At 44.6% G+C, this 11,314-nt stretch overlaps 1 protein-coding gene across 8 annotated transcripts in view; it reads left to right on the top strand.

The window, feature by feature from the left end:
- The window catches only part of LOC123518415 (protein espinas-like), a 514,427-nt gene extending 504,834 nt beyond the window's left edge, over positions 1–9,593 (top strand). For all 8 annotated transcript variants that reach the window (XM_045279225.1, XM_045279226.1, XM_045279229.1 and 5 more), the window contains 3 exons: positions 615–818; positions 4,448–4,646; positions 5,348–9,593. In XM_045279225.1, the coding sequence (XP_045135160.1) occupies positions 615–818; positions 4,448–4,646; positions 5,348–7,317 (2,373 nt within the window). In that variant the 3' untranslated portion in view covers positions 7,318–9,593. The remainder of the gene's footprint in view (positions 1–614; positions 819–4,447; positions 4,647–5,347) is intronic.
- The last annotated feature ends 1,721 nt before the right edge of the window (positions 9,594–11,314 follow it).

The following is an 11,314-nucleotide window of genomic DNA, read 5'->3' as shown; positions in this document are numbered from 1 at the left end:
GTAATGTAACAAGTATATTATGATACAAGGAATTTTGAAGACATTTACATGGAAGAATAGATGAATGGTCAATAAATAAATGAATAAATAAATGAACAAACAGAGTGGTTAACTCAGGAAATGAAAATGTATAACCTTTGTATCTCTGGGGAGAAATGACTCTCCATGAGAGAGAGAGAGAGAGAGAGAGAGAGAGAGAGAGAGGCAAATATATTCATTAAATTGACAAAGTAGTGTCGGAGTCATCTGTCAAACGCGGAGAAGTGAGAGTAGGTTGTCACTGGGGAGCAGGAGAGGAAGTGGAGATAGGGGAGAAAGGCTTGTGTCAGGGAGGAAGAGGTGAAGGAAGGTGGTAACGGTATTAGAGAGAGAGAGAGAGAGAGAGAGAGAGAGAGAGAGAGAGAGAGAGAGAGAGAGAGAGAGAGAGAGATTTCCTTTATTATAGAAAATTCTTCTTCCCTTTCTTTTCTTTTAACCAATAATCATGACCATCTCTATGTTCCTATTTTCATCTCTTGCATTTTAGATTATCGTATCATATCTGGTTCATGCCTTATCCATCAACTCTTCATCATTGCTCCATCCTTCGCGTGCTTACGACCTTGTGTTTGCAGTGTGGCGAGGGTGTGGCTGGAGGCGACATTGTGGTGGTGGCGGCGCGTGCTGGACCCAACGCGTGCTGGCACCCAGCGTGCTTCAACTGCCATGTATGTCGTGAACTGCTGGTGGATCTCATCTACTTCTGGAAGGACACCCACCTGTACTGTGGCAGACACCACGCCGAGACCCTCAAACCACGCTGCGCTGCCTGTGATGAGGTAATGTCCCACAGCTGACTGCATCCTGTGAGGGAAATTGGCGATGTGGGATAAACAAAAGTGCTGCCATCATTTTTCCCCTTGGGTATGAGTAATCTCGCCTATTTTTTTTTTTTTTTTGTTTGTTTATATCTTTTTTTTAATGTTTATGATCAGCTTTAAATGAAAAGTGCAGATATTTTTGTGTTTTCCGGTGTTTAACTATGGTAGTCAGGCTAAGGGACTGTAATTGTCAGTGGTCTTTTCATTTAAATATGTATGGCAATAAAGCACTGAACGTCAAAATTTCAGATTCAAGTGAGTTTTCGTAGATAATTTAAGTCTGCTTCGTTTGTGTAATTCACCACCACGGTCGTCTGCTGGTCACCCAGCCAGTCTTCCCATTACGGAGCGAGCTCAGAGCTCATAGACCGATTTTCGGGTAGGACTGAGACCACAACACACTCCACACACCGGGAAAGCGAGGCCACAACCCCTCGAGTTACATCCCGTCCCTAGATACTGCTAGGTGAACAGGGGCTACACATTAAGAGGCTTGCCCCATTTGCCTTGCCGCGCCGGGACTCGAACCCGGCCCTCTCGATTATGAGTCGAGCGTGCTAAGCACTACACTACGCGGTGTGTGTGTGTGTGTGTGTGTGTGTGTGTGTGTGTGTGTGTGTGTGTGTGTGTGTGTGATTCACCTCGGTAGCCTGCTGGTCACCCAGCCAATCTTTCCCATTACGGAGCGTGCTCAGAGCTCATAGACCGATCTTCGGGTAGGACTGAGACCACGTAACACACTCCACACACCGGGAAAGCGAGGCCACAACCCCTCGAGTTACATCCCGTGTGTGTGTGTGTGTGTGTGTGTGTGTGTGTGTGTGTGTGTGTGTGTGTGTGTGTGTGTGTGTGTGTGTGTGTGTGTGTGTGTGTGTGTGTGTGTGTGTGTGTGTGTGTGCACGGAATATTTTAGAAACATTTGAATGTATCTCCGATGTCTGTTGAAAATGGTGGAGGCACAAATGATAGTATTTATGGCGTTTATGAGACACCACAAAAGACTCTAATAAAGATGGGAGGCATCCTGAGGTGTCTGGAAAGAGAACAGAGGATCCCTGCCATCAGAGGTAAGGCAAGAGCTTAATTGGAAGTGCCTCTAATCTACCGCCTGCAGTGTAGTAACGGCAGCAGTTTTGTGCGTGGATGTGGTCTTGGGGAGAATGTAGGGAGAGGGTGTTTGTGGGGAACGTGAAGTATTTTTTTTAAGAAGGGATGTATGTACTTATTTTTGTAGCAGGTGGTTCTAAGGGGAACTAGGGCTTGTGGGCGAGCCTTCTAGATGTAAATGGGAAGTTTGTGTATTGAATAGCAAGAGGCAAAACTAGAATGGTGTTTCAAGAGTGTAAACAAAAACAAAAAAAACCTGTAATCATGAGAACGTCTTTTTTTTTTTTTTTCCTTAACCAACGCATACAGTGTGATCTCTTGAAAGGAATATACTATATATGGCTTATAGAATTTTCCACATATGCTAGTCATTAAAATTTCGTGTGTGTGTGTGTGTGTGTGTGTGTGTGTGTGTGTGTACCATATACATTTAGTTCTCAAATAGTTACTTGTGAGCTTTGGATTTTCATAAGGGCAGTTTTGAAAACTCCTCATTCGAGATTTTTAGCCGAACTCTCGTGATATTTAATAACGTGGATGGAGCGGAATCCTTTTTTTTTATCTGCCGCTAGAATCATGACGACACCACTGACTTAAGACCCCAATAACCGAATAACCTAACCGCTATGGTACGTTTAAAAGTAAAGATAAGGAAGGGAAATATTTGTAAAGACTGACGAAAGTTAAATATGCTTTAAAGTATTAATACTATCACGGATATTTAGTCGTGATCATAGTGAGAAAAAAAGATGGCATAGAAAAGGGAACAAATAACACACTACAACGTCTTACAACCACCTCACGACACACAGTCACCATCCAAGAGAGATATTAAAAGTTATCCCTGGAGAGCCGTTTTCTCTAATGAGCTCAGCGATAGCGAGGAAGGCAGCGACAAAGGGTGAACGTAATGAATAAATAGAATAGGTGTGTGTTTCCATGCTAGCTTCTCGCATTGATTCTGACTAGCATGCGATGAAATGAAATGGTGACTGAAAATTAGAAAGAATCATCCTTTGCACCTATGATGATTAAGAAAAATTGCAAATGGTACAGTTATTATGATGTGTGTGTGTGTGTGTGTGTGTGTGTGTGTGTGTGTGTGTGTGTGTGTGTGTGTGTGTGTGTGTGTGTGTGTGTGTGTGTGTGTGTGTGTGTGTGTGTGAGAGAGAGAGAGAGAGAGAGAGAGAGAGAGAGAGAGAGAGAGAGAGAGAGAGAATGCAGACATGTCTCCCTTGAGCAAATGTCACACACACGAAGGCTGATTGGAGACAGACGTGTGGGGAGGAAAACGTGTTCCTCTTAATTAGGCAGGGAGAGAGAGAGAGAGAGAGAGAGAGAGAGAGAGAGAGAGAGAGAGAGGCTGTGGGCAAGTGTTAGTTCGCAGCAAATTGTCTTAATCTCGAGGGATGCAGAAAAGGGGTCTCTCTCTCTCTCTCTCTCTCTCTCTCTCTCTCTCTCTCTCTCACACACACACACACACACACACATACACACACACATTTTCTTAACAGCTTTTGATTCCGCGTAAATTATTATATTTCCCCTCCACTGTCTAATTCATCCATCCCTCCTCTTCTCCCCTTCTTACTCCTCGCTTCTTCCCGGTGCCAATATGATATTATTACCACTGCTTAAATCCCCTCTCTGATCCTCTAGTCTCTCTCTCTCTCTCTCTCTCTCTCTCTCTCTCTCTCTCTCTCTCTCTCTCTCTCTCTCTCTCTCTCTCTGTGTGTGTGTGTGTGTGTGTGTGTGTGTGTGTGTGTGTGTGTGTGAGAGAGAGAGAGAGAGAGAGAGAGAGAGAGAGAGAGACTAAGAATCCTAGGTCATCAGGGGTAAAGTTTTATTGCCATCCTCATTTAATGAAAACGCAGTGTGTGTGTGTGTGTGTGTGTGTGTGTGTGTGTGTGTGTGTGTGTGTGTTTCATCAGATCCGTCAATTTCCTCTTTCTTTTATTATCATTTCTCCAAATCCTCCCATTTCCCCCTCTTCCTCCTCCTCTTCCTTTTTCTCTTCTTATTCCTCCTCCTCATTTTTATCATCATCATCATCATCATCATCATCATCATCATCATCATCATCATTATGATCAATAGTCTTGTTAACCGGTTATCCTTTTTTCTTAATAGTAGTAGTAGTAGTAGTAGTAGTAGTAGTAGTAGTACAAGTAGTAGTAGTAGTACTTGTCGTTGCTGTAGTTGTAATATTATAGTAGTATCATCATCTTCATTATTATCATCATCAATTATTGTCATTAACATCATGATGAAAGTCGAATGAACGTCTGGAACTGTATGAGTCTGGAGGAGTGAGTAGTAAGGGAGGAGGGAGAAGAGAAATCACCAGCACAAACAGTTGGACCTCTTAAAGAGATGCCTAGTCGGAAGGGGAAAGGAGGACAGAGACAAACACATGGATGGACGGACGGACAGGGAAACAGATATAATACTCGTAGAGTAAAACTTCTCTTATCTTCCAGATAATCTTAGCGGACGAGTGCACGGAGGCTGAGGGGCGTGCTTGGCATATGAAACATTTCGCCTGCTTCGAGTGTGACAGACAATTAGGTGGACAGCGTTACATCATGCGTGACGGGCGTCCCTTCTGCCTGCACTGCTTCGATGCCATGTTCGCCGAGTATTGCGACACCTGTGGAGATCCCATTGGCGTTGACCAGGGTAAGAATTTTTACTTTCGGAGGATCAGTAGTAGTACTATTATCAGTTATAGAAGAGACATTTTAGTGATAGCAAGTTGTGGTAGTAGTAACAGTATAAACAGTAGCATCAGGAGCAGCATTCAGAGTTGTGGAAGTAGTAGTAGTAGTAGTAGTAGTAGTAGTAGTAGTAGTAGTAGTAGTAGTAGTAGTAGTAGTAGTAGTAGTAGCAGCAGTACTAATATTAATAGTAGGCGGTGGCATAGTGGATAAGGTGGTGAGCGTGGGATCGGGCAGACGGCCATGCGTAGGTTCGAATCCCACCACGTACAGCCTTAAAACACTGTGCCATTTGTCGAGTGGTTTAAAGTTACCTACATGTCACCATGATACCCAGGTTCTAGGTGAGTGATATGGGCCCTAATATGGGTGCCACAATAAATAAAATTGCCTGCGCCACTAATGTTCAAAAGCTGAACAGCGCTTCCCATACACTCTTCAAGTGTGCCTATAGGCGCTATATGCCTTACCGTCAGCAGCAGTAGTAATAGTGTTGGTAGGTTAGGTTAGCACATATTAGCAGGAGTAGTAATAGTGTTGGTAGTAGTAGTAGCACCAGCAGTATCCCTTGTTGTTGTTGTTGCTCTTCTTATGTTCTTTTCTTGATGTTATTGGTGTGCTCATGTAAGCAATTGATATAATCCTGTCTCTATTCACTTTCAGGTCAGATGACCCACGAAGGCCAGCACTGGCACGCCACAGAAGCCTGTTTCTGTTGCCATACATGCCGCGCCTCGCTGCTAGGGCGGCCTTTTCTACCCCGCCGTGGTGCCATCTTTTGTTCTATTGCCTGTAGTAAGGGAGAACCGCCCACGCCCTCAGATAGTACTGCTAACACTCCCGTGGCTCCAACTGCACCACCCCTGCGGCCCTCCGATACAGGTCGACGGGCTTCTCTCAGCTACGACGCTTCAGATTCTACTCTCACCTCGGCGACTTCACCCCACGGGGGAAGGGGTCCGCGGCCGCCGGGGCAGGACTCATCCGACCTGAGTGACGGAGCTTCTCCGCAACCTACACGTCGTGCCACAGCACCGACACAAGCCTTGACACCAAATGCCTCCAGTGGATCCCGCTCTCCGCAGCCTCATCGCCAGACCACTGCTTCCCCCATTTCAGAACCCCCTGTTGGCACCCCAGAATCCTCTGGACCGCGCTCTCCCCGCCTTAGCCGTCGAGCTTCCAGCGCCTCAGGTCCCACTGCACGCTTAACGCGTGAGGATTCTTTTCAAGTAAGACCTCGTGGCCAGCCCGTGTCGAGGGAGCCCTCACTCTGTGGTCCTCACGGGGCACAACCTCCAGGTGTCCCTTCTCCATCGATTCCTGGTAGTCCTCGTTGTGCACCTCATAGCGATGTCTCGCCTCATTCCCGATCTGCCAGCGAGGGTGTGGCTTCTCCCGCATCACCTCATTCTCCCCGGCCCCCAAGACACCCTCTTGAGTCACCACGCGGCCTCTCTGATCCTGGCTTATCTCGTGTCCCCTCGGAGGTGAGTGGTTCACGTGCCGCCTCTGAGATGGGTTCTCCTCGTCCAGGTCACCGTACGCTTTCGGCCATGGGCATTGGAGAGGAAGGACGTGGACCTCTAGTGCGCTCTCCTCGTATGGGTCGCAAGGCTCTGCAGCACTCACCTCGCGGTGGCCGCAGGGCCGAAGCGGGCACAGTGTCCTCGTCCTGTCAAACATCACCACCATCGCCACCTGCCTCACCACCGCAGCAACCGGCCACATCTACGCCCGCAAGCGACGGTGAGGCTGGACTTGACCGCCTAGTATTAGAGCGGTCTCTAAGTCGCCTTTTGGCTCAGAGAGGATTGACGCTGCTGCGGGAGGCGGCTGCGGGCGGACCGGGAGGTCTGGAGGCGCTACTGCAGACACCAGAGGATCTGTCAGGGCCCGCACGTCGGCAGCCTCTCGACCTATCAGCGCTGTCCGACCTTAACTTGGAGGCACTACTGGCGCCTGGGGAAGCCCCTGCTCACACTTCCATGCCAGATCTGAGTCAACAAGGTGAATCATCAGCCTCTTCGTCTCCTGCGAACACACCCACTCCCGGCCCGCCCAGGAAGAGCTCCCTTTCTTCCCGCCACAAGGATCGACACAATCGTTCAGTAAGATTTGACCCTGCGCAGGTAGGAGGCGATGCCCCCGCTCGTGCTTCTCACGATGCCCATGGTTCTTCTTCTTCTTCGTCTTCTTCGGGGTCGGCACCCACTGCCCTCGAGGTACCACCTGTGGATGGAGCAGCATGTCAACGTCGCGGACGACGACACAGATCGCGCAGCTCTAATGGCTTCCCACGCTCTCGTTCTTATTCAGGCACTGCAGTAGACGAGGGTGGTTCCGGGAGTGCTGCGCCTCGGAAGGCTCCCTCAGCGCCCGGTCTGGAGGCTGCGCCTTGGGACACGGAATCCGTCTGCTCTACTTGTTCCTCTTCCTCTTCAGACGAGTTCGATTACGAGCTACCGCCGCGCCGTGCCTACGGTGGGGTGCGCATCAGTTATGTGCCCAACGACGCACTTGCTTATGCGCGGCGCCAAGCGGGGCAGGCACAGGGAGGAGCGACAGGTCCCAGCTCTCCCTCACCCCGGCGCAGAGGTGGCGATAAGGACAAAAACTGTATTATATCTTGATGACCTCCGCGCCCCATCCCCTTCGCGGCCTTACCCTCTCCCACACAAACTCTTGGCCGCTGCCAAGTGCGCTTAGTGTGTATGTGTGTGTATGTGTGTGTGTGTCAAACTCCCCAAGCCTCTTGCCCCAGTCCCATAATTACTGTCTACCTCGCGGCCTGACGACGCTCTCCCTGAGAGAATGTTCGCACAGGCCTCGCATTGTCCCGCCTGCCTGACACAACATTGACGAAAATAAGTAACGTGTTCAAGGAAGCCGAAGATAGTGCCAAGAATATTGTCTTCCAGGCCCAGTGTGTATGTAGGCGTGTATGAGCATGAGTGTGTGTGTGCGGCGAAGGGCAGCTGCCAGCTCTCTCCTCACACTCATCATCGGCGTGTGTTACGGGTTGTCTATATCGTGATTTGTGATTTTCTGTTAATGTTCAAGGTATTCTTATCGATTTGCTCCACGAAGTATTAATGTAAAGTTTATAATCATGTGACTTTTGTTGTACTATACCTTCGTAGTCTCTTAAAAATAGTTCAAGAAGTTTCAATACTCAAACATTATCGTTTAAGCTAGGTTTATTATTATTATTATTATTATTTTGTTTTTTTCAATTTATTTCCATGTATATAATGAATAGAGCCATTTTGTGCCTGGTGCTTGAAATGTGTTGAACTTTCCAAGATCTCCAGACCCTCTGGTGAGCGAGTGGCGAAACTCCTACCTTCAGACAGTAAACACCTCCCAGTTCATTTACCGTTCTCCTTTTCGGCTTCAACTCTTCCATTCCACCAAAGCATTTCCCTGTCCCCTGGTCCACTGTCCTCGTACTGGCTATATCCAGCTCATACAGTTCAAAAATGTGTGGAGGTGAGTGTTGTGTGGCCGTGTACCTATGTGTGTGTGATAGCTGGTATGTCATGGTGATGAAACTCAGCAGCACTAATGTTCAGCCATTGCTCACGGGTGGTGCAGTCTAGTTACAGTAAACATTATACAGTAACAATCAGTGTGCCAACCTTAGAAAGCTAAATTAAGATGAGAAATGGCTGGTTACTATGTTACAATCTGTTGGTATCCTGTTGGGTGACATTTTGTGAATCGTTATTGTATAAGTCACCAGCAGATGTGGAATAACAAGCATTTTTCATTTAAGTTTCATTCTAGCAATGTCAGTCAGCCATCTCAAGTGTGGGTGCAGGTGTGGGCTTACTGACATCACAGGGACATCTGTGTGTGTATGTGTGTGTGTGTGTGTGTGTGTGTGTGTGTGTGTGTGTGTTTTATCAGCTGCCCACCAATTGTTCAGTATTGTTTTTGAAAAGTTTGTGTACAGTTTGTAAAATTTATTGATAAATGACATTTTTTTCTACTTCCCTTATCTTGTTTATATAGTTGTGCCCTATTCTGATGGAACAGTTGTGAGGGAGCCTCTCTCTCTCTCTCTCTCTCTCTCTCTCTCTCTCTCTCTCTCTCTCTCTCTCTCTCTCTCTCTCTCTCTCTCTCTAGTGTTGTACATTTAACTAAGCCCATTAACTGAGAGATAAAAGAGTAAGGTTATAGCATTACTACATAAACTAGTATATCAAGATTGTTGTCTTGGTACTAGTTATAAGAAAAGCCACATCTCTGAGACAGGGTTTCTTATTTACATTGTTGTGTACTAGCTTAACTTTTTTCTGTCTTGATGATATTATGACTGGAATATGGGATAACCAAAATTCACTTAGGCCTTGGTCAAGAACATAACTGACACCAGATATGTGAACACATTTTCATGCAAGTTATATACCACCACTGTAAGGGAAAGAGCAAGTGATAGAAGTATGAAGGCTTTTCTCTCACAAAGATACTCTACTAAATAGTTTTCATTGAACATAAACGGTTAGTTCAGTACAGAGAGCATCAGAAATCTCTCGACCTTAGAGCTCATGACTTTCTCACAAAGTTCCATTAGCATTTGGTATTGACTGTATTGTTTCTCTCCATCTTTGAAAATAAACCTGTATATTTACTGTATTTATTTGATTAGTTGTACATTATAGCTATGCTTTGCAGCTGTCTTTTTGTTTTGTGTTTCTTTCTGCAGCGTGTTGTTTATAAATGAAGAAATTGAACATATTCCCTGTAAATAAGCCATGCTTGTAATGGGTTAGTGGTTTGTAAATACTACTACTACTACTACTACTACTACTACTACTACTACTACTACTACTACTACTACTGTTGCTGTTGCTGCTACTATTGCTACCAAGATATGATAAAAGAAATAATATGTTCTCTGATGTACATGTTGTTTTGATACCATTCATCCCTGCTTAGTTTAAGTTGATAATTATGGAAAACATTTCAAGCAAATGAGGAGGATCTGTGAAAAGATCAAAATTGACCATGATTTGAAGGCAAAAATATCTTGTATTGCCTTACAACTCTTTTATGCAATAGGGATGGTACAGTCTTATTCAGACCAGGCTGATTTGTCCTATTTAATGGTTCTTTTGGGCCTTTATTCAAGGTGATTCAGATCTTCACCTGGTGAACTGAAAAGATATGAAAACATTAAGGTAAACAAGTATGCTTTTAATGAAAGTTTCAAATACACATTTCATGTAAAGTAGGTAATTGCAAAGTAATTGCTTGAAATTAAGTTGGTGAAATAATTACACTATATCATCTTAAACTTAGAAGTACAATTGAAATTCATATTTTCTAAAATAATTTTAAATATTTCATGTAAAATGTATAAGTAGAAAGGTAGAAATTGTACAATGAATAAGTTGTTAGGAAGCAGTTCATTTACGCCGAGCACATTACTGAAAAAAAACTTTTTTACAGTAGCCGACTAGTGGTGGTTTTCTTCTCATGAGGCACCTTTACAATTTCTTAACTTGTTTTTTTGATATTGTTTTAATTTACCCTCTTTTATTAGTTTTACTTGATGGAAACACTGATAGAAAAATTATTAGTTATGTCAGTGTTATTATAATTTTCATATAACATAGAATATCAAATTAGAATACGCCAAATTACCTCAATGCACACATACCGGAGACATTATTCTTACAGCTGTAAGGAGACTAGGCATGGTTGGATGTGTGTGTGGGACACCATCCCAGTTGAATAGCAATTATCACCACTCTGTTTAACAGTAAATGGACACAGGTTTAAGTTGCCCCTGATAACTATATCTCCATTCAATGCACTGACTGCAACAAGGGGCCAGTGTAAGGTTGAATGACAGTGTGAAGTTGAATAACACTGTGAGGTTGAAAGGTTATTATTAATATAATTACCTGAGTTTCCACACTCTAGCTAGCCACTACAGGAGTCACAATCAGTGGCTCATAAACAAAGCACTTCACCTTGATGCTCATGTTGCAGTTGGCATGAGGCAGATTATGGGTTATCTATCATATAGCTATGAGTTAGAATCATCTAAAACAAAAATCTGAATCTGTATTTCCACATCATCGCTGTTGCCAGCTGCTACAGGAGGAGCATTTCCACAACATGGGTCTGAATCAGCTACAATATGGGTCTGAATCAGCTACAACATTGATTTGTCCCAATGTGTGTTCAGGCCCCCCCTTTTTTATCTCACTTAAAAGTAAATGAATAATAAGTGTAATGGTACTTTAGATTGGTAGGTTGTCTGCATCACTTACATCATCATCAAAATGAAATCTAGTGAAATAAACACATTTATGCAACTGTCTGAGGAATTCATTTATGTTGTATCACATGAAATACTAACTACATGATGCACTGACTGTAACAAGGGGCCAGTGTAAGGTTGAATGACAGTGTGAAGTTGAATAACACTGTGAGGTTGAAAGGTTATTATTAATATGATTACCTGAGTTTCCACACTCTAGCTAGCCACTACAGGAGTCACAATCAGTGGCTTGATGGTGATCAGCCACTACTTTTCATACTTTTTATAGCTTTTCACTAATGTCAAGTTCTGGTGGCTTCCCAGCTGTTTGATAGGGATAGGTTAAAACAAAG

Source organism: Portunus trituberculatus, chromosome 43 (genome assembly GCF_017591435.1).
Source record: "Portunus trituberculatus isolate SZX2019 chromosome 43, ASM1759143v1, whole genome shotgun sequence".
Classification (NCBI taxonomy): Eukaryota; Metazoa; Arthropoda; class Malacostraca; order Decapoda; family Portunidae; genus Portunus; species Portunus trituberculatus.
Note: the sequence above shows the minus strand (reverse complement) of the source record. Positions and strands in the feature narration are given on the sequence as shown.